Source organism: Ptychodera flava, chromosome 1 (assembly GCF_041260155.1).
Source record: "Ptychodera flava strain L36383 chromosome 1, AS_Pfla_20210202, whole genome shotgun sequence".
Taxonomy (NCBI): domain Eukaryota; kingdom Metazoa; phylum Hemichordata; class Enteropneusta; family Ptychoderidae; genus Ptychodera; species Ptychodera flava.
This window is the reverse complement of record NC_091928.1, coordinates 28,477,165-28,499,719: the sequence shown is the minus strand read 5'-3', so window position 1 is coordinate 28,499,719 and position 22,555 is coordinate 28,477,165. Positions and strand designations below refer to the sequence as shown.

At 38.7% G+C, this 22,555-nt stretch overlaps 1 protein-coding gene across 1 annotated transcript; it reads left to right on the top strand.

Moving 5' to 3' along the window:
* The first annotated feature begins 154 nt into the window (after window positions 1-154).
* On the top strand, window positions 155-22,437 carry LOC139134365 (eukaryotic translation initiation factor 4 gamma 2-like). Its single transcript, XM_070701233.1, has 20 exons — window positions 155-291; window positions 3,666-3,921; window positions 5,724-5,826; window positions 6,492-6,605; window positions 8,287-8,353; window positions 8,840-8,929; window positions 9,361-9,419; window positions 9,877-9,987; window positions 10,604-10,714; window positions 11,465-11,536; window positions 11,997-12,135; window positions 12,645-12,770; window positions 13,232-13,380; window positions 13,798-13,971; window positions 14,780-14,866; window positions 15,498-15,713; window positions 16,263-16,568; window positions 16,826-16,983; window positions 18,297-18,505; window positions 19,353-22,437. The coding sequence occupies exons 6-20, from the start codon at window positions 8,905-8,907 to the stop codon at window positions 19,544-19,546; spliced, it is 2,136 nt and encodes a 711-aa protein (XP_070557334.1). The 5' UTR covers window positions 155-291; window positions 3,666-3,921; window positions 5,724-5,826; window positions 6,492-6,605; window positions 8,287-8,353; window positions 8,840-8,904; the 3' UTR covers window positions 19,547-22,437.
* Window positions 22,438-22,555: the final 118 nt, after the last annotated feature.

The following is a 22,555-nucleotide window of genomic DNA, read 5'->3' as shown; positions in this document are numbered from 1 at the left end:
GCTCTTTCTAGCCTCGTACAAAACTTGATATACGTTAAATTTGAATCAATACGTTTTTCACAAAGTACTTAAAGATTCAAATATATGTGCAACCACCAGAGCATAATATCAGTAGATTTGAAGATTTTTCATCTGCTTTTACCTTTATCTAAACGTTATCCGCTTAAAATTCCATGACCATTCTTAGCTTTAAGCGAGACGATCTGCATGAGGCTCTCGCAATGTTTGCCGGGAGAGTAATCCATTTCGCAATTTTTTCTGTTTCCGGAATCATTCCAGCCCGTTCTGTCGGTAAGTCAGTGTTTCTCTTTTGTTTTGAGCGCTTCATTTAGCATTCACCGGCGTATTTCAGTCAAAAATCATTAAGACTGATCTTGTAATTTCTCAATGTTGTGAAAGTTTTCGCATTTCGATAGTCTTTTAGTCGTACGCTGAAGAATTCCTTTGGCCCTCGCTTTGTTGTGTTGTCCGGCCATATGATGAGCTATGCTATGACGTTAGAGATCTCCATTCCTCATTAATAAAGAGCATATCTCATACGTTCGTATTTTACCTTTCAAAGCGTTGTATTATCAAGAAAAACAACGTTTCCCCGGTCCTGTAGTGCGGGATAAAACTGATCTCTCGGTGTTAAGCAGTTTGTTCAGGGACTACCGGTCGAAAATTCTTTTGTCTCAAGCACTTAAAACGTCACGAACGTAGACTCGGTTCTAACATGCCACTGAGCTGTAGGCAATTACACGTATTTGACTAATTTACATTTCATTAACAAAAATACTATATATGTTTTAAATATTCCTTTCTTTTGTCTCTCTCACCGGCTGGATTGTCAATTACTTCCCTTCTGGCGCATTTAAAATTCAGGCGATTACCTTGAAGGGTGTAGTTTGACTTCACTCAAAATTGAGTCCGGATGTACGTTCCGTTATGTATCAGGAAGACACTCACAAATATCTAAAAAAGTTTTTTTATGTTCGCACTTCCTGCGTTATTCAATGCATTACAGTCATAGTGAACAGGGAAATGTGTCATCTTCGTCTTCCAAACAAAAAATCCATTCATTGCTTTCTCCTCGGTATGTAGCCAGCGTAAATAATAATATTGTTGATATTGCTATAAATTACCATAAATCAAGAGATTCGAAAGTTTTTGTTTGAATGATTTTCAAAATTACTCTGAAACTTTTTATCATAATACATTTCATGTAGAAATCGATATTGACCTTGGCTATGACCTGCCTACTGATATCTGTGTGTTTACCACAATGGTTTTCAGCAAGATCTCAGTGATTATAGTTCTGTCCTATTCCACTGTTAGGATGAATGAAAGAGTGTTAGTCATTGTTTCGTTCTTGAAATCCGTCTTCTCACGTTTAATGAAATGGTGGCCATTTGAGTGTAGATTCATTTGGCAATAAAATGCCATGTTTGTGTTGGTTTTTTTTCACAATCAATTATTGTTGAGATGAACACAGTGCATTGCTGTATGCTGTACTGACACAGACATGCCCCTCAGCTGCCATTCATACAGTCAGGCCCTGAACAGAATGACTGTAAATGCCTGTGTGGTGTGTCATGTGGTTGCATGTTATTCCATGATACAGAGCATTCTCAAAAAAGAGGATTATTTTCACAGTGATCTTGAAAATAAAAAGTGTGATACTTAAACAATTAGTGATCAGTGCTCACCGGCTTTAGTTGTGTCTCTTCTGCTACTACATAATCAGAAGAAATGTTGTGAAACAAAACTAGCATAAAATGTCTTGGCTCCAGTCTCTGTTGAATATTACCAGTACCCCTATAAACATTGCATGAATATGGTGAAAGACAGAATAATACAACAAGGGCTGTTGCACGTTTTGTTGTGAATTGAAGAAATTTAAATGGGTTAGGTGCAGTCTTTTCTCAGGTCCATGGTTCAGTAACCTCTTCTTGTTTTTGTTAGTCTTTTCTTCCCTTCAGAGGGAAGTTGTGTGTTCAATAAAGATGTCAATAAAGGTCAAAGATTTCCACCTTCTATTTCAGGCAGTCTTACTGGTTGGTTAGAATGTGCAAATAGGTAAAGAAATGTACTGTATGTTTCATACTTTTCGCAAAATCTTGTATTCGAGTAAAATTTGTGTTTGGAGAGTGTCTTTCTCTCTTCTTGAAGTTACATCGATTGATTTGTTGGGACTACACAGTAAAGGAGACAAGAGGGAACGTCTACTGAAAAACATGAACATTTCATGCAACGTGATCATGGCACCGCCATTATTGTTTGACCTTGTGCTGTAACATAGTAAACAAATTCACATTGTGCATGCCACTGACGTAGGTGCAGCCGGTCTCTCAGTTCTTCATGTGTCGCAGTCAAGTCAGCCTTGAATGTGTGACGTCATCATCCGTTGTAAATGACATCGTCCTCAAAATAATGATATAAATCTCGTATGCTTGTCCTTATGGCGTCCCTCGTGAATATCATTATCTTACATTCAAATGGATTTGCTGAACTTCAACCCTAATTTTGTTACGGGTGTCTCAAAATGACCTTGTCATTATTTGTTTTGCAATGGTTTTGATTGAATTGAAGATACTCATCATGATTTTGCTATCAATCAATGGTTGTGTGTTTCATAAACAAACCTCCAGGTTATGGTCACATAAAGTTCAATATATAGATGATTGGTTTTGATTGCAGATTTTTGAATGGCATGATCTGAAAATGGTTGTGTACTGTTACTTCCCATGTATTTATTTTACCTCTCTTTAAATGCATATGTGATTATCTCTTTCCTTAATGGCCCATGACTTGTTGTTTGCCTGTAGTCGGGGAAAAATATATATTTGGCTAAACCTACTTCTTGTATTTTACCTAGTTGGCATGGTGTGTTGTAGCAGGTTACATCTGTAGCAATCATGCGTACATTATCACTGTTTCCAGGAGCCTTCAGTCGTTGAATTCTTTTATAGAAAGTATATATATAAGACATGCCTCGCTGGTTCAACCAACTTGACCTGATGTGGCATGTAAACTTGGCATGATCAGAGTTCAAACCTTAATTGGACATTGGCAAGGTTTGCTTTTTTGCCTTGCATTGTATGATGAAACGGGGAAAAAAGTGAAGGATGATGCACAATATGGCTACATTCAAGAAATGTTGTACACCTTTGCTCTTGAAAGGCTTCCTAAGGTGTCTGGGGACAATCAGACATGTGTGTTAAGGGGGCTTGCTTCCTTTGCTCATTTTGTACCTCCTTTCAGGGAAAATTTTCTAAAGTGTATGTAGTGAGTAATTTTGTTAAGCTTTCCTGAATAGGTCCATATGCTAAGCCTATTTACACCTTCTCATCTATTTTAAAGAAACTAGCATCAGTTGTGTAAAGAAGATATTTGAACAGTGCTTTGCTGCAACGATTCTAATGATACACACCCTTCAAAGCTCCAAGAAAGCAAATGTCACGGCGAATATCTTATTATTGCTAATTGAAATACAAATGCTCTATGCAGAGATGCTAAAATTTTCCACTTTCTATAAAACGAGATAGCCATAAGAATAACAGGCTTGTTTAAGTTCTCCTTCCAACATTGTACATGACATGCTTTTTACAGTATTTTGTCCTTTGCTGGAACCATTATATAAGATACACTGAATTTACATTTGTTTTTCTTTTGTTTTTTTCCAGGATTTATAACTGTGTGATTATTCCACAGAAACTTGTTTGGTAAGTTTACACAAAGCAAGGTGGAAGGCCCCAGCGTAGGCAGTGGTGCTTCTCGTAGTGCTGGGCCGAATAGAGGAAGGCAACGGCAAGAGACACCACACAGCAGCCAAACAACCAACTCCAAACCGTATCTGCGATGGATTCCTCCCAGCACAGTTAAACGAGATGCAATCTCCGCTCACCAGAAACAAGATACTACATTTAGACGTGTGCGTGGGTAAGTGTATCGCGGCGTGTTCCTGCCTGGCATCCACGTTTATCGCAGTGTTTGTGACATCTTCCCTGTGTCTTATTTTGTACAATAATGTGATTTAGATACATAGAATTTCTGTCATTTTAGTCGGTGATCACATACTTACCCTGAGGCACTGTTTCATATAGAAATGATAAGGTGAAATCAAGACTCAGAGGGACTGTTTCTGTAATGTATTTTATTTTTGAAGTTTTCCAAAAACCCTGTGTAAAAACTGAAGATTAATCTCACATGTCAGTCTGCTGTTAACTCAAATATTAAACATGATGGATATGGTCCTGTCTTTGTATCTGAAATAATAAAATGCACACAGAGAAATACTGTGTTCAGCTAATGTTAATGTCATGGTTTTCAATCAGGATCTGTTATTGCGGGTCAAAATATATTACAAAATTCCTTCATAGCCGAGGGTGTTTATTTGTATGCTTTACAGTGTGATATTGGTGGCATCAGTTTATATTGAATGTAATATTTTAGACATACATATCGTGGGTCAAATTGGCCAATGTATGGTAGGAAAATTATTGGATGCAGCCGAAGAACTCTTGGCCAAACATTTGTAATGAAAATGCAGTTTTCTAGGTGGTCCTTCTGTAGGTTTATGAAGCAATGTGACCCCTTAGGATTACGCTGATGTGTCACATTGTGCAGGGTGTGGCCCAATCTTTGTTATGAAAATACAGTTTTCCAGGTGGTCCCTCTATAGCTTTGTGAAGCAACTTGACCCCTTAGGATTGTGCTGATCTGTCACATTGTACAGGGTGGGCCAAGTTTCCTCCAGTCATGTCACATGAGGCACCACTGATCACAGAAGGGTAACTCCAGAAATCAAAATTGTCCACCTCAGTCGTAGGAAATCTTTTTTTCTGGATGACAAAATAGTTCTTGCAAGTATGAAACCATTCACTCAGTAAATAATGGCAACAACAGATGTACGTCATATTTTTAGCAGATGCCAAAGTTTATGTTTATTTCACTTCATATCATATGTTTCTTACCATATGCTGTGTCAATTCACAGTCCAGATTCAGCAGAAATGCTTGTGAAGAATTGAGCCATATACTTATTACCACTTCTATGGATAGTAGCTGACTTTTGTTTTTCGTTTACTTTCAATATATATACATATATATATATATATATATATATATATATATATATATATTAAAATAAAATCAATGAAAGAACCACTTACAGTGACCATCCAGGAAAGAGACATTTGTGTCTTCACTTTACTTTATTTGTGGCAAGTCAGACCGTGAAACTAGCGCACAAACATGAAAGTACTGCCTTCATGGCGTTAAATACAAAAGTTTAAAGGGACAATAGCTCTTAACTTTTGATTTTTGCACAATATTTGTTTTGTATGTCAATTGCAAGTTCTTGTTTCGTTCCCCAAAGCATGTTCAAACACCAACTTATTTAGCTTGTAAACTCTGCATCCATGCTTGTGAAATGATTCTATTGGTTTACATTTGAATTCTTGTCCTGACCAGAATTCACTTGTCAACAATAACAATGCAAGTTTACACATGTACAGGCTGAGTTGACAAGCTGAATACTGTGTATCTCAACATGCCTAGGGGAGTACAGATCATGAAAGCATAGTTGATATTGAAAACAAATACAGGAAAAAAATAAACAAAGGTTACAGACACTGGCCCTCTAATTGAGATGTTGTATGATATTTTTTCCTGTGGCGCCATTTGAATCTTTCAACCATGAACTGAAGACTGACACAGTACATTCTGTGTGATTTCTTGCAGTATACTCAATAAGTTAACACCTGAGAAGTTTGACAAGTTAAGTTTAGAGCTACTAAATGTGGGAATCGACTCCAAACTAATTCTCAAGGGGGTTATTTTGTTGGTAAGTAAAACTTTATTCTCAATGGTCTTTATACTCACTGGTTTCCGAGAGATATTGGTCAAGTGCAGAAAAAAACAAATTGTAGATTTATCATCATAAGTTCTCAAAAATATTCTTGTGGGTGTTTGTCGTTCCTTGCCTGAAATCATACTCAACTGTAAGAAGCTCTGATACTGTCTAGACCAATGGTTAATTACTTATAATATTCTTGACATTGTTATTGTATTCATTTATATCAGTTGTAAAATTTGCATAATCAGCATGTGACGTTTTCTCTCAGCTGCGCAATTGCACAGATTGCCCATTTCAAACCATTGTCTGCCCCTGAAAAAGTTACTGACAATGTGGAAATCACGCACAAATCACAGCAAGCGAAGACTTCCATATATGAGGGTGACCCAAGCGCATAGTGTAGTGACCTTTGAATTTGCTGTTGTTTCTAGTCATAATATTCCCTCGGAAAAAAACAAAAATTGCCTTTCATTCAGCTTTTGAGACGTGCCTGAGTGTGCGCATCCAAAAGAATGTTAATGTTGCAGTTCAGTCTCCATGGATACTAGTGCAATTTTATGCTCATGTTTTGATAGCAGTAAAGTCTGATAGAAAAATCACGTTTGATTCATTTTCTCCTGAAATGTGGCAGTAAGATTTTTTGTCCTCTTCAGGTGTTTGAGAAAGCTTTAGAAGAACCCAAATATAGCTCTACCTATGCACAGCTATGTAGACGACTATGTGAAGACGCACCCAACTTCGAGGCACCAGGCAGCTCAGGACCTTCTGTAAGTTGACACACAAAAAAAGTCTGTGCTCTTGTAGAGAGTTTGTATAAACAATGAAGACTTGAAAGCTTGTAATTTTTAACTTGCGTATTCATAGGCTGGGTCCAATATTTACACATATGTTTTCGCCCAGATACTGATGTCACTATGGGCAAAAAGAGCCCTAAATTGTTCAGTACAGGGGGGTACAGCGCCCCCGCCGGACAACGCTTTGGGCTGGTTGCTAGTGACGACAGCGAACATTGTATCAATTTCATTTCAATAAAATATCGATCGAAATTTGCTCGCCTGTCGCTCGTATTTTCAGGTTACGCCATGAAATTTTTCCATGACAGCCCGTATATATTGACTTATGTACCATAAAATCAACGTATCGGTTGTTTTCTTCCACTCAAATTGAATCGAAGACAATTTGTTTAGTTTTGGTGATACTTTTATGTCTCAGCATATTTTGGCGCTCTTTGGACAAGTTTGGCGCCATGCGATCCGCGGGTATGCAACACGACATTGTAACAATTCGCAACAAAAGAATATCGATCGATAACGTTCACTACACGTTCACAGTGGAGACTCTACACCAGTTCGCTTTCGTTTCGTGTTATTTTTACCAATTTACTGCGATATTCATGGTTCATATTCACCCAAATTTGTATAAAAGACAACAACCTGACAGGTATTTGATCTGTACAATTTAGGAGACACTTGCTGATTATTTTGCGTCAATTTCAGACACATTTCTGCACATGTAAACGCCGTCAGATCGCCATATTGTTGACGGCAACAGTATATTTCAGTGATCAGAATAAATAGAATGGCAATAAAAAAAATTTAACGAAGAAATTCAAAAATCTAAAACGATACGATTTTTGCTTATTAGTCAGAGGATTATTGTACCAATTTTCATTATCATGGTTCAGAATTGAAAAATTTGAACCGGCGAGAAGTTTGCAATGTATTCGGTCCATCGGACGCGCATAAACGCCGTTGTTTTCAATGGGAATCGAGCTTATTCGGCACATCGTAAAATGAAAAATACATCTAAAAAAACCCACCGGACCAATTTTTTTATTTTGCTGTTATTTCTCACAATATTTGAGATTAAGCATCTCATGAAGGTTAATTACAATTCAATTGTTTTAGTTTTTTGATTTTCTCTCTTATATTTTATGAAATGACGAGTTTACGATCGTTTGTGTTGTTCGGCGTGTTTTCACCTATTTTTGCATAGAGTATTTTCGCTTTGGTAATTTAAGAATTCATTCATGAAATTATTGCCGAAATATCATTATTGACAAAGGAACATATAAAGAAATGGAATCTGCAACTCTTTCCTGAATATTTAGCTGTGCGGCTAGGAAATTCGGCGAAGTTTTCAACATTACGCGGATGCTTGATTTGGCTCTCTTTCGCTCATTCAGCGTATGTGCGGCAAAAAATTGTCACATGTTGAGTGAACAATATAGAGGCCATTTTGCCCACAGTGTGTCATGGTCAAAGTAAGGTTTGTTTAGATGAAGTAGCAATTTGTGTATTATATCAGAGTCAAAACGGAGCTTTTAAAGTGTAATGAAATGTGTACAACAATGAGGATTTTAGAGCCGTTCTGTAGTAGCACATCATTGTTCAAGTTACAAGGTGCATTCATTGATAGTATTATGTATTGCTTTTCTACCCTTGACAGACATTCCAGCGCCTTCTAATTGCTAAATGCCAAGATGAGTTTGAGAATAGATCCAGAGCCTTTGCAGGTAAGCTGAAGTGTGTTGGCCATCGTAGGACTTAATTAAAGGGACAAAGTCGGCCATTTTTCAAGAATTTTGTTTGATGCGAGATACTACTTAAATTGTTTGACATATTGAAAGATACTGAATGAATGGGGTGAGCATGCATATATTTGACCCCGGTTTTAGACACGATCAATGAAACCATCGCGAAAATGAATTAGTGGTCATGACCATTAATTCATTTTCTTGATGATTTCATGTTTCGTGTCTAAAACCTGTGTCGAATACACGCATGGGCACCCCATTCATTGAGTATCTTTCAACATCTCAAACAATATAAGTTTTATCTCACATTAAACAAGTTCATGAAAAATGGCCGACTTTGTCCCTTTAAGCAATGTAAATAAATATTTTTTCATCCAGTAACGTACATGAATTATTTGTGTGAACGTCCTTCACCTACCCACTCTTCTCAAATTTTTATGTGTGTGTCTTTTTCCTCCTCGGTAGCCTACGATAAGGCAGGCCCTCTCAGTGTGGAGGAGCAGGAGCAAAAACACATCGCCAAATTCAAGATGCTCGGCAATATCAAGTTCATGGGTGAGTACTTGGCAGCTGCAGGGAAATGGCTGTGCCAAGGTGAAGGTGTCGTTGAAAAAAAACTAATGCAGCATTTACCGTGGGCTTGTCATTTTAAGGTAGTATGCACCTTGAAAGTGAAACACTTTATACTTTTTCTCAAACTTGCCTCAAAAATCTTTCAAAGATGCTCTTCCAAAATTAAGAACATAAATTGGGGGGTCACCTTCCAAGTTTTAGTACTAGAGACAAAAACAAATTATCAAAGTTAAACCCATATTTGAAATTCAAAATGGCCACATCCCTGAGTTATCTCTATTGAAAAAAATGAAATTTTGGATTTTCGAAAAACTAAGAGGATGAAAATTTTTCTTACACCAAGAGCTTTCAAATGATGCCACATTAGTGATGCAGACATACTGACGAGCATTGGTTTTGTTACTTTGTTGCAGGTGAACTTGGAAAATTGGATTTGCTGCATGAGTCTATATTACATAGGTGCATCAAGCAGGTAGGTCAAACAGGTGCCACAGAAATGCACCTGGACTGCTGTCAGGGCTTTGCATGTAGTGTTTCATAAGAATGCTATAAGTGCATTCGGGAGTCTTCTGTTTCAACCCTCAGACAGTTTTTTGAAAGCAGTTGTATGTGTGAGTGAAACCATTGAGGAGAGAAGATGGCACTGGCAGGGACCAGCACATGATGTGGACAAATGTTGACCATCATGTTGATCAGCAGCTCCAATCCCAAAGCAAATATGTTCTCTGTATCCCCATTGCTGTGTTCAAAATGTTGATTGACCATGTTGTGCCTAGATTAAATCCAATGTTTGCTTCCTCGACACATTCTTCAACACAGTGAGTGACAGCTCAATGTATGACTTGTGTCCCGTACTCTGTCTTCTACTCGCAATAGAGATCCGTGCCAAATTCAAGTGAGTTTTGAATTTTTTCTGTGTCCGTGTGTAGTTACTGGAAAAGAAGAAGACCCAGTCCATTGCCGACATGGGGGAAGACTTGGAGTGCCTGTGTAAGATAATGAGAACTGTCGGCCCTAGATTGGACACGGAGAAAGCCAAGGTAAGATACTTCTCTTTCTCCTTAGATCTTGGTGAAGTCAGGGAAACCTGGGTGATCTTTATTTGCGTGGAATGCTTGAAGTGAGCTTAATCTGAGAAACTTTTATCTGTCTTCATTGTGGAATGGCTGTGAATCAAGTCATATTTTTGATGTATCAATATCTTTCAAATAAGCAGCATAACCGTAAGTTCAAGACTTGAAACAGCAACAGTTAAACTCTCTCTCTAACTCTCCTCTGGGAAAGTTTGGCCCATTTCTGTGAAAATCAAAAGCAAAAGTTCAGGGATCACACAACATATTCTGTTACAAGAGAAATAAAATACTTAAAACCCTTGCACCATTTGAAATTCAAAATGGCAGCCATCCCTGATATATAACTGTATGGAAAAAATTAAATCTTACATAACTGTATTGGAAAATTAAATCCTACATAGTCACTGAGACAAGTTTGCGAAAACTTCACTCCCTTCTGAATTTACAAATTAATTTGGTTCACACAAGCAGCAGATCAGAAAACTAATTTAAAATTTTGTATTATGTTCTTTGAAATGATCCTTTGCTGGAAGGTGAAAACTCATTGACAGGATGTGTTGATGAATTTTGTATTTTCACACAGGCACTGATGGACCAGTATTTTGTGCGCATGCAGCTGTTAGCTAACAACGTGGAGCTCCCTTCTCGTATTAGGTTTATGTTGGAAGATACACTTGAACTGAGAGCCAACTATGTAAGTATTTTAGCCTCATGGGCCAATGTTGTCAGTCTGCGTGTGTGTGTGTTAGTCTGTCCGCACATATATTATGAACAGGGTCTCTACACTCCTGGAATGTCCGGGAAATGTTCTTGAAAATGAAATGAGTTCTAGAAAGTCCGGGAAAGTTGATAATGTAACTGCAGTTTTCAAAAATGACAAGACATCAATCATATTATCTTAAAGTGATATGTAAAATTATATATAAAAATAATAGATTGTAAAAGTGATATAAGGAAATGGTATTTTTGACCCCCACACGTCCTTGAAAATTGCTGAAAACGTTCTTGAATTTTAAGTTACTTTGAGGGCATGGACCTGGAATGAAAGGTAACCATTTTGTTCCATCATGTGATGTGGGAGCATATTATGAAAAATCACCCTATGAAAAATGCAGTCAGAGTGGATTATAAAGTGAACGTTGACTCATATAGGGTCCTATTGATCAGATACAGTGTCAAAACCGGCAGAACTGCCTCCATAACTTTTTTAAGTGTTATGCTGTGGGTGTACGTAATGCATACTGTTATCATCACCCTGTCAGATAAATGGATGACATTTTGTGTGTTCAGGGATTTACTCGCTTCATAGGTCTCTTGACTGTATTTGAAGCAAACTTGAGATTAACTTGTATTTTCCAATGACGTTCCCTTAGTTTTAATCCCGACGCATAATCAAGTATAGTTTTGTCAGCTAAACACTGTTACCTATTCTGTTCATTTGCAGTGGAAGCCACGCAAAGTGTTGGCAGACAACAGTCCAAGAACCATTGAACAAATACGACAAGAGGCTGCCAAGGTAACACAATACACATCTATAAAGTACTCAACACATCTCGAGTCAGGGTGTAAAACAACAACACCTTCCATACTCGGCCTCTGTGATGTCATCATTTTGCACAAAATGTATCAAGTCTTACTTCAAATGAAAAGAAAGTCATGGCATAGTTTAAGTAAAACATTTATCAGAGCATTAAACAGAATTGTAATTAATCATTCTTTCATTCTGTTAGTTAAGCTGCCCACCCCCAATTTCATATACACTGGGCCACACTCACTGCAGGTAACAAAGGGTCTGTGCCAAAGCATTATGGTGAAAGGGTTAAAATTCAGGCAAATGCCCTTTGAACATGTCTCACTCTTATCTTCATGTCTCCCCGTACTCCCATCTCAACTGTGAAAGCCCCCCCCCCCCCCCATTCTATGAAATCATTGATTTCCATGATGTTGTAACATGTGAAAATGTTTCTCTTCATCAGGATTATGGTGTTTATATCCCGTACAATGGACCTAATCTCAAACAGAAGAACTTCTTTGGGGGTCCCTTTGATGAAATGGACTCACTACGACCACAGAAACGTGGTGGGGGACTCAGTGATGTTTTTATGCCCACCATGGGTAAGTTATAGTCTTTTAATTCTCCCTCCTCTAACATTCACGTCCAGGCTGATCATCCTTCTGTTAAAGCCAGTCATAGATCTTCCAAGAATGTGACACGTTTTTTTGTCCCTTCTGAAGTCATTGTCAATAGCACCAGAGATAATATCGAACTAGATAAACAAATGTTGAATTATGAAGACAGTGGATTGTGAAAACCTCTGTTGATTTTGAACTTGCCTCATGTAGCATTGTTTCATTAGAGAAATCAATGTATTGCTTAGTGATTTGCAAAATTCGTGTGTTTCTGCAGAAATGTTTTGTACACAAAGAGATAGATGATTTGCAAAACTGATGGTGATGCGTGTGTGTATTGACAACTCAAGATTGAAGCCATGTGTGCTTTATGTGCAGTACATGATGAAACCTGGTGTTACTCTTCCGATGGCGGTATCACGACATGCCCGTGAGTTATCCAAGACTGTCTCAATGTAGTACAATAACACGATGAAATTGGGGTTTCTCTGCAGGTAGTAGCATTGGCACAGGCCCTGGAGTTATTCAAGACAGTTTCAATGGATACTCACCTCCTCTAGGAAGACCTCGCAGTCCTCGTACCGGTGACACCAGGAATGCCAACGGAGGTAACAACCCAGGTAAAAAAAGTTTTTGATGTGCAAAACAAAACCTTGATGGTGCTGTACACCTTTAAGAATTTGCAGATGCATTCTGTATTTCCACAAAAAGAAAAGTTTTGTAAGAAGTGATGTTTATATCTTGTTGCTATGCCACATCATCATGGCAGTGTCCTTCACTGTATGGAGTAACAAAAACTTCCCATTTCAAAATTCAGCATGGGCAAAGGAGAGTTTTAGAAAGTAGGACTGTGGGAGCAGTGTTCCCCACAGCTTGGAAAAATGGTGATTTACATAACAATACATGATTTGCATATTCATTTGTTGTGAAAATATATTCTTTTGTAAATTTATTAACATATGAATAGATTGCTCAAAAACAGAGGGGTGGGCCCACACCCAAAAATCCCCTTGTGGAGAACCCTGTAAGAGCCAGGTAGTTCATGAGATTTATTTTTTGCTTTCTTTGTTTATTCTCCAAGGTTATCAAAATTACTCATCCCAGAAGGGCCAGTCACAAAGACAAGATGGTAACCAAGGCAACCAAGGATATCAGAATCGCCAAGGTAACCAGCAGCGTGATATGCCCCCTAGGTTCATGAAGAAAGGACAATTCCTAAACTCTGATGAGGTAAGTATCCAATCAACCGTAAGAACTGTTGATGTGGCACAGTGTGTGTTGCTTGATTTGATGTGTTCAACCTGATTCCCCTTTGACCTGTTCACCCCCAGTTCTTTGGAAACAAGTGCATATTTTACCACTGATAACAGTGGACTTGGGCAGAACCCATGGTGGTGAAAGGGTGAAGTAGTCTCCAGATTCTGAGAATGCATACATGTCAATGCAACAGATGATTGAGAAATGAGTATAAATACGACAGAAAGTTACACTTACAGTGGCAGTACCTCAAAGTCAATTACATGGAGTGAGGGGAATAACTGGGAATGGGTTATAGTATTGATACAATCAAACTGCCCTCATTGGAGTCTGAAAGAAATGTTTTGAACAATGAATTTAATGGCACGATTGCTTTCTTTTTCGCCTCAGATAAGTCTGCGTCCAGCCAAGGATTCCATGGTACTGAAGCCGCAGGCACCAAGCATGATGCCGGCGTCGGCTAGACCTTCAAGTTCACAGTCTCATCAACCGGGTCTATCTCAGCCAACACCTCAGCAGATGATAGCGCCACCACAACCACAGAATCAACAGAGCTCACCAAAGGTGATTTTATCTGGTCTATATCCATTCATTTCAGGCTATTTGGTCATCTGTACATTACAGTGGTTTGTGTGGAACCGTTGAGAATACTGAAACAGGACATACTGTCAAAATTGAGGAGTTGCCAACACTGTCACGTGTAATTATCATCTTTTTGTAATATCATTCAGTACCAAAGAAATCAACTATGCGAAAGCTGAAACATTGCCTGGAAGAAGGTCAAGAGAAGTCAAAACAACGACACACATCTACACATATCCAGCTAAGAATGCATCATTTGCAAGGGTTGTCTGTGCAAATCTGATGACGCTTTTTGACTATGTCCAACCTCTTTCAAAACAGTGTTCCAACCTTAGCGAGTTGATTACTCTGTGATCGACTGATGTCACCGCTAGAGGATAGTTACACCCGGCAGCGTTGGAAATTTAGTGTGTCCAGTTCCCCATTGCAAAATGTTAAACACAAACCACTGTATAGTAGATGATCAATGTTTCATTTGCAATTCTTGGTACCTTAAATACGATTTTGTTGCCTAATTTAGTCATGAAAGTCTTAGGTAGATCATATTTTCAATATGGTGGATTCTACATAATATTGCAGTAACAAACATAAAATTTTACATTATACATAAATTTAATGCCAGAAATGCCTAGAAAGATGAAAAGACAAATAAGTTAAGCTGGTTTCTCAAGAAAGAGAACTTTTTTGCCATGATGGTGATAAAATTCATGTTAAAAGTATTTATGCTTTCTGGCTTGCAGACAAAGGTCGGATGCTGATAAAATTTTAATATTTCTCTTTTCTATTGTAGACTCAAGCCAAACATTCACAGGCTGGAGACAAACCAAAACAGGGTAAAAAGAAGATACTCAGCAAAGAAGAGTTGAAGGAAATGACAGTGAGTGTTTTACTATCTTTCAATTATTGCTGTCTCATTGTTGTTCAGTATTCATTTCTGATGATTTCCCAATTACTGGGGCCACAAGACAGCTTTCGGTGGCTTGGGTCTAATTTTCCCATTTTCAATGCTCTTTTGTGAAAACACAAGTTCAAGAATGCTACATTTTTTCATGATTTTGTAGGCCTTTAGGCCATAGCCCTTTGTAACACATTCATCTGTTGGATAACGGCTGTTTAACCACCCCCACTACCACCACAGTGGTTTTCCCAATTTTTCAATGTCAATGGTGAAGCGTGACCTTTGAACTGGGAAAGAGGGATAAAGGTGTCAAATACAATAGGATTGTTGGAGGAGTGCTCTGTCAGTGTTCAATGTCTTATTCTGCACATAGACATACATGATTGCCACATTAACCTCGCAGTGGCCATTCAAATTTGTAATTTGGAAGCTTGTGATCGGGTGGTGGAAGCCCTTCTGATTTACACACACATACACAGAGGACCACCTGGTCATGTATCACTCCATCAAATAAAACTTATTTGGCTGCCTCGAAATACATTCTCAGCCTTTGTTCAAACACTACAACATTCTCGCTGACAATGACATATCTGTATCACTTTGCAAACAGAAAACAGTGCTGGATGAATTCTTCGCCCAGAAGAGCATCAACAATGCACTCAGCGGCATCCGAGGCATGAAGGCTCCCAGAAAGTACATGCCCACCATGGTGTGCCAGATGCTGACCCAGGCACTGCAGAGAGACGAAGAACAGAGAGAAGGTGTCAGCAAGCTGATCGGAGAAATGAAGACCAGCGGCATTATCAGTGATGAACATTACTTAGAGGTAAGCAGTGTGCTGTATTAAAATAATAACACATGATAGCAGTCGCAAGATCACTGATTCGTTGCCCACCGGAGAGATTGGTCCCATGATGGTTATACTAATGAAGCATGAGGCGTGCATATCATGGGCACCAATGTTGTTTGCACACTGTTTTGTATACTTCATACTCTGAAGTTTTCCTAGGAAGACAGATTTTCTCCGATGTTTGCTCAACGTTACTCGAGAAATCATTCCTGTGAATTGCTTGGTAGGTGCAAGAGTGCTACAGAAAATTGTAATGCTCTCTGTTATGGTTCTGTCATCAAAATTTGAATAGTTAGCTTCCAGTTCTCTGTGAATAGATCCCCACTCACTGTTTATTGAAATGGATTTTGGCCACACCATAGTGGTGGAAGATATGTGCTGGAGACATGCATATTAAGGCTTTAGCCTTTTGGTCTGAGATGTACGTTGTTTGTTTGATAGCAGGGAAAGGAAACAAACAAATCAAAGTCTTTTCTGAAATATGTAAGGTGCCATGGCATTGAAATTTTACTGCGTGCTATTCAGGGTTTCCAAGCAGTCCTGGACAAGCTGCCAGAGTTGGAAGCAGACGTCCCATTGGTGAAATCGTACATCGCCACTGCTGCGGCCAGAGCCGTCATCGACGAGGTGGTGGCGCTGTCCGACCTCGGGGAACTCCTGAAGAACGGCACCTGCTACCCGCTGTTCCTGCTGATCCTGCAGCAAATACGAAAGGTCAAGGATAAACAGACACTGGTGGCGCTGTTCAAGGCCAGTAAAATTGACATGCAGACCATGCTGCCGGAGCTGGACCAGACCAAAGAGAGAATGATGGAGATCTTAGAAGACAAGGTAAACTGAACAACTTACACTCTGTAATTTTGAAAAACAAAAACCCAACTCTGTGTACAACAGATTCATTCAGGAAGTACAAGCAATGAGAATGTATCTTCCGAAATTTGCTGCTTGGCAAACCTCATGAAATGCTACTACAGTATTATGATTTTTTTATAAATGTACGACTTTGTCAGTTGCATTCTGTGTACAGTGCGTGTCATATTCGCACTCAGAATTGTCTAAACTTACAGTTCTTTGTGTTGTTTCCATAGCAACTGAGTTTCCTGTACCCGTTACTGAGAATGCAGTCGGATATATGGAAGCAGATGAAGGCAGATCCCAATGCATCCACTCTCTACAAATGGCTGAAAGACAGTGTGGACAGCTCCCTGCACACCGATCCGGGCTTTGTCTTTGCTCTCACAACCAGGTGAGTGGTCCCTTTGAAATTGAGATACGCTGGTTATGTTAATGATGTCTAAATGTGTAGGATGACTACATTACAAGAGACATCGTTCCTGTCTTTGTAATTCACTACCTGCATCCACAGGGCGTTGTCTACATGTCCGTTCCCAGGGGTGGGTAGGTGTTTCGATGTATCGCTAATAAAGATATATTCTACCAACCTTTGGTGTTTCTGTCTTTCACTGCCCTTGACAATCTTGCGTATACGTTTTATCAACATGCTTCGTCTATTATCTGATGAGTTTGAGTGCCTAATTAGCCAAAGTAATCAAGGGTAAGTTACTAATCTGTGGACGCTCTCACCAGATTATCACCGGATTTAATTTGACAAAGTCAACAACGAACGCACGCAACAACGAACGCACCAGCAAGGTATAACTGAAGTTATACCTTGCTGGTGCGTTCGTTGTTGACTTTGTCAAATTTAATCCGGTGATAATCTGGTGAGAGCGTCCACAGATTAGTAATTTACCCTTGATTACTTTGGCTAATTAGGCACTCAAACTCATCAGATAATAGACGCAGCATGTTGATAAAACGTATACGCAAGATTGTCAAGGGCAGTGAAACACCAAAACACCAAAGGTTGGTAGAATATATCTTTATTAGCGATACAACGAAACACCTACCCACCCCTGGGAACGGACATGTAGACAACGCCCTGTGATGCATCTTAAAATCATACATGAGACTACTGCTAATTGCAGGAGTGACATCTTCTGTTAGACAAATGCTTTTATTTGTTGCTACCTTAGCAGAGAAACAGCCTTATTTCTGCTACAGTAGGGGAGTCTTTTGTGCCAAGGTAGCTGCTGTGCCAGTGTCTTTGCTTGCTAAGGTTTGGGAATATTGGTAAATGATTTAGGAACCCTGGTAACATTGTTTGCTGTCCCCTAATCTGATTGCACTGATATATCAAGGGGGAAGCCAGGAAAATGACTAGGAAACCCTGGTAACATTTGCCTGCGTACTGCTCCTCAATAAAACCCTGAGTACACAAATTATAACAATGTGCTGTATGAAGTAGTTATGAATTTATTTTCATGCTCCATATCTTGCCATCAGATCCATTTATCACAAAATACTGGTACTTTCTGCACGTACAGAGGTAAACGTACACAAAATGAGGTGTTTTGAGAGATTTTCACAAGTTAAAACTATGGAAAAGGCAACACTATATAAATTAGGTTAGAGGATGACTGTAAATTACAGCTCTTTTATAACATCTCATGTTTGACCATTGTTTTCTTTTCAATTGTTCATTCTACCTGTGTTCAGCGTTCTGAAATACTGTACAATGGAAAGCACTCTGAGTGACGGAGTGGACACCACGGCGATTCCTGACAAACAGCTGATAGAGAGAGAGAGGAGTTTGCTGAACAGCCTCAAGCCATTGTTACAAGCCTTTGTTCATGATCAGATCAAACTTCAGTTGAGTGTGCTGTACGCCTTGCAGGCCCACTGCTACAACAGTGAGTTCCCGAAAGGTGAGTCCTGTTTTTCAAAATCATCTGCCTTGTCAACCTGTTCACGCCAATCTTGATGAGTTGACGTCACCAGTATTCAGGAATGCAATTTATCCAAATGTGCTGGCGTTTTGGTGAAACAGTTAAAGCTAGAGTCCAAACACTTTCCAGTTCACTCCTGCGGGTACAGCCATTCCACGACAGAATAACACCAAGCTGAATGTGAAGTATCAAAGTCCAGCATATCATTCTAGCTCTTTCCCATATTATTGCCAGAAGCAGTGAAATGCATCAGTAGTAGTGCATAGGGTTGTCTTTTCTCGTCACTTTTCATTATGCTTGTGGTTGAAGCAATGGACTCCACTTTGAATGATATACACTTTGAAAAGGCAACTTGAGGTAGATCACACCTCGAAAATGAAAGACTTCAATTTTTGCTCAAACTTTCCTCAAGCAAGCTTTCAACTATTCTCTCTCAAAATCAGGATTTAAATCAAGGGCGACCTGTACATTTTGGCACTAGAGAGACGAAGTACCCAACATTTGCAGATATTTGAAATTCAAAATGGCTGCCATCCCTGTATTATCTCTATGGGGGGATTTAAATTCCCGATTTTCCCAAAACTAAGCCGTTGTGATCTTTATTTATACTCCATAAGCTTCAAAATGAGTCCCCACAAGTGGGAGACCAAAAGAATATTGTAAAAGTTTTAGAGTCCGAATATCTGACCCTGAGGCGTTAACCTGTTCATCCAGCTGTAAGCTGATCCACAAACACCATTGATTACAATGGTTGTGAAGGGTTGTTACTTGATTTCCTTGCATCAAAAAGAAATATCCCATATCTTTTCTGTCTTTGATTTTCCAGGCATGTTACTGAGATTCTTTGTGAATTTCTACGACATGGAAGTGGTGGAGGAGGAAGTCTTTCTCAAATGGAGGGAAGACATCAACGATCAGTATCCCGGAAAAGGCAAGTGCCTCTTCCAAGTCAACTCATGGCTGACGTGGCTGGAAACTGCCGACGAGGAGGAAGAATCGGATGATGAAGATGATGACTAGTGACTGTCTCCCGGCAACAAGCGGAAGGTGAAAGGTTGCTCTCGTCAGTTCTAACAGTCTGAAGATAATGATATGTGTTTGCCCAGTAGTGTGTCATGCTCTCCCTCTATATCTACGGACGTACTTGATTGAATATTCTTTTTTCCAAAATCATCAAAGACACCAACAAAAAAAGCAGAGAAACTCGTTTTACTGCTAGAGGCTCTAAGTGTTGTCCTGGTTACAGATGCTTGTCGTCACGGCGATATTTCCGACACTTGAGAGCAATCAGCCTTCAAAAACAGACAACTCAAGATGAAAGTCAAGGTCATAAAAACTCGGTTTTACCACAAGTATATATATATATATACACCAGTGTTAGAAACAAAAACGGTGATATATTTAAGCAAGCATTTGCTCAATTTAATATTGGACAGCTGGTCGGTCATGCCCAGTGGACTGTTCATGACGGCCCGCGCAGATGTCCAGCCACCTTAGAACCCACTTTGTCTGTGTGTGACTTTGTCAACATCCACAGCGACACTGAATTGCATATCAGTGGGAAACACACAAAAAAAAAACCCAGCTACCTTGACGTCATCACTTCTTTGTCATAAAACTTAAAAAACGTGAAAAAGTATTTGCTAAATGTGTAGTGTCCACAGTGAAATGTTTGATCCAACTACCTTCTCTCTGCAATACCTTATTTTACCATCAGGAGATTGGATTTAAGTAACTATATTAGGTATTCTACATCCTCCAGTGTCCAGTTTTTGGTCGACAAAAATTTGCAATTTTTTCTGTATTTTTTTAATTCAGTAACTTTAGTAGTAGTAGTTGTAGTATTAGATAGAGGAAATATGTGTGATAGTTTTTGTGAGCCTTTTTACCCATTTATGTGTAAACTGTTCCACCCCTGCTGCTCTACCAAGTAGACTTGGCCCATTGTGCTCTTAGGTTCCAAGGGTTTTACCATTTCGCAGAAAAGGGGAGAAATTTAGAATTCTTGAAGAATGGATTTCTAGCCTTATCACAAACATTCACCCCAGGGCCTTTCTTTTCATCTTTGGTTTGGTCATTCAACAGCACACATGGACCAGTTTATTTGCAGAGAGGGGGTGGAAAGATTGACACAAAGAGTCTACAACTATTGCGGTTTAATTGTGCTGTCGTAAATTATAAATCCCTGACATTGAGTTGGTGACACCAGTTTTTTTAAAGGCATCGCCCCCAAAGTAGCCTGCCTACAAGAAATCAAAATTTGAAACATTCTCATAGTAATATGTTGTAAGTAGACCTGTACAGTGTGACATTTTTGAATTGCATTTTCCGTTTGAGATATGTACCCTTAGACAAGTACAACCACGTTACAAAAAGCTTGTATTAAGTTATAAAGTGCATTACATTGAAATACCCTGGCCTATTTAAAAAAAAATTATTTTCCTCACAGGTTTATGAATATGCAAGTTATAAAACAAAAAAATTACCCAAGAACTCAGATTTTCCATTTGTACATATGAAGGGGTAAAGATGCTTACATTTATTTTTTTAACCCTTTCAGCTTCACTACATGGTCCAGTCCTATTGTCAATTTGGAGTGGTTGGACCACTAGACAGGGAAATGGGGATGGAAGGGTTAAAAGGAGGGTGGTTGAAAGACAAAGACAATTTTTGCAATAGTAGTGGAATAAATCTTACCAAAATAATATTTTGTGGCTTTATTTATATGAAATTACTATTATTTTTGTGTTCTTTCTGTACGTCCTGTGATTCTGGGAATTATTTGTAATTGCACTTTCAAACATCCACAATTTAGAGGACAGAATTCTTTTGTGAAGAGTTTTGCCGGTAGGACAAAATTATGACGAGGAGTTTAGCTGTAAAGCTGACATGTTCATTTTCAGAAATACCCGCCCATACTTAAAGACGTTGAACATATCACAGATGTAGCAAAGGAAACCGTGTGACTGCAGCAGTGAAACGCTGAATTATGAAATTGAATTATGCATGACCGTATGCAAATATTCATTGATTTATGAATATTCATGAGTTTGTAATTAGCTGGAATATGTTCATCACATAAAAGATTTTAGTGATTTTAGTGAACGTTTGAAAAGGGAATACCTTTTTCACAGAGAAGGAAGTTCAATGGGCATTTCATTTGTTTAAAAGGAGTATATTGTTGATCTATGAAGATTGGTGGTAATTGTCACCTTGTGAGGGCAGTATATATAGAACAGTGTATGTTGATATGGTGAATGGTAATGGAGACGGTGTGCAGATGTGATAACACCATTGCAGTTGATAATTATAAATATTACATGTCATTCGTGACCCACAGAAAGCTTCATTGAGGAGAAAATTTGACTCTGTGGATGTGACAAAAACAAAAAACTTAATTTTAGAGTGATTGTACGAAAAATCTTAAAGTTAGTCATGTGATGCTTAATATTCAGAAATCAAGAATTGAACCGTCACTCTTGAGCCTAGCAACACTTGCTCTTTTACTTTCTGTATCGTGAAAATTTTGAATTTTTGCCGAATTAGCAATGATGTTTATGAAAGTCGGGGCAATTGAAATATAGAGCATAATGTATTCCAATCTAAATTAACCGGGAAAAGAAGGCTTTTGCAAATCAAGAATATAAGCGGTGTGATACACTCAGTGGTGGTCGGTGAATGGGTTCTCAGACAAGTGAGTGAGCAGTCACATGGTGTGGACATATTGTATTCATGAGCACTGCACTACTTTTTACTTCATGTGTCAGTCTGTAAGAAACTGGAGAAAGACTTTACTTTTTTGTTAGTTGTAGAGACTTAGTGCGTAACATACATCCTTGTCTGAAAAATGTGTGTGTGTTTGTCCAAAGTCTGTAGAGAAAAAATAAAATAAAAAATGTATACAACCTAAATATGAGTGTGTCCTTTGTATTGTAGAGAATTGATACTCAGTCAGATCGGTGGCAATATCAAGGAATATCGTTCAGAATAGAAAATGGTGCTGTATCAATTTTATCTTTATGAGGCTAT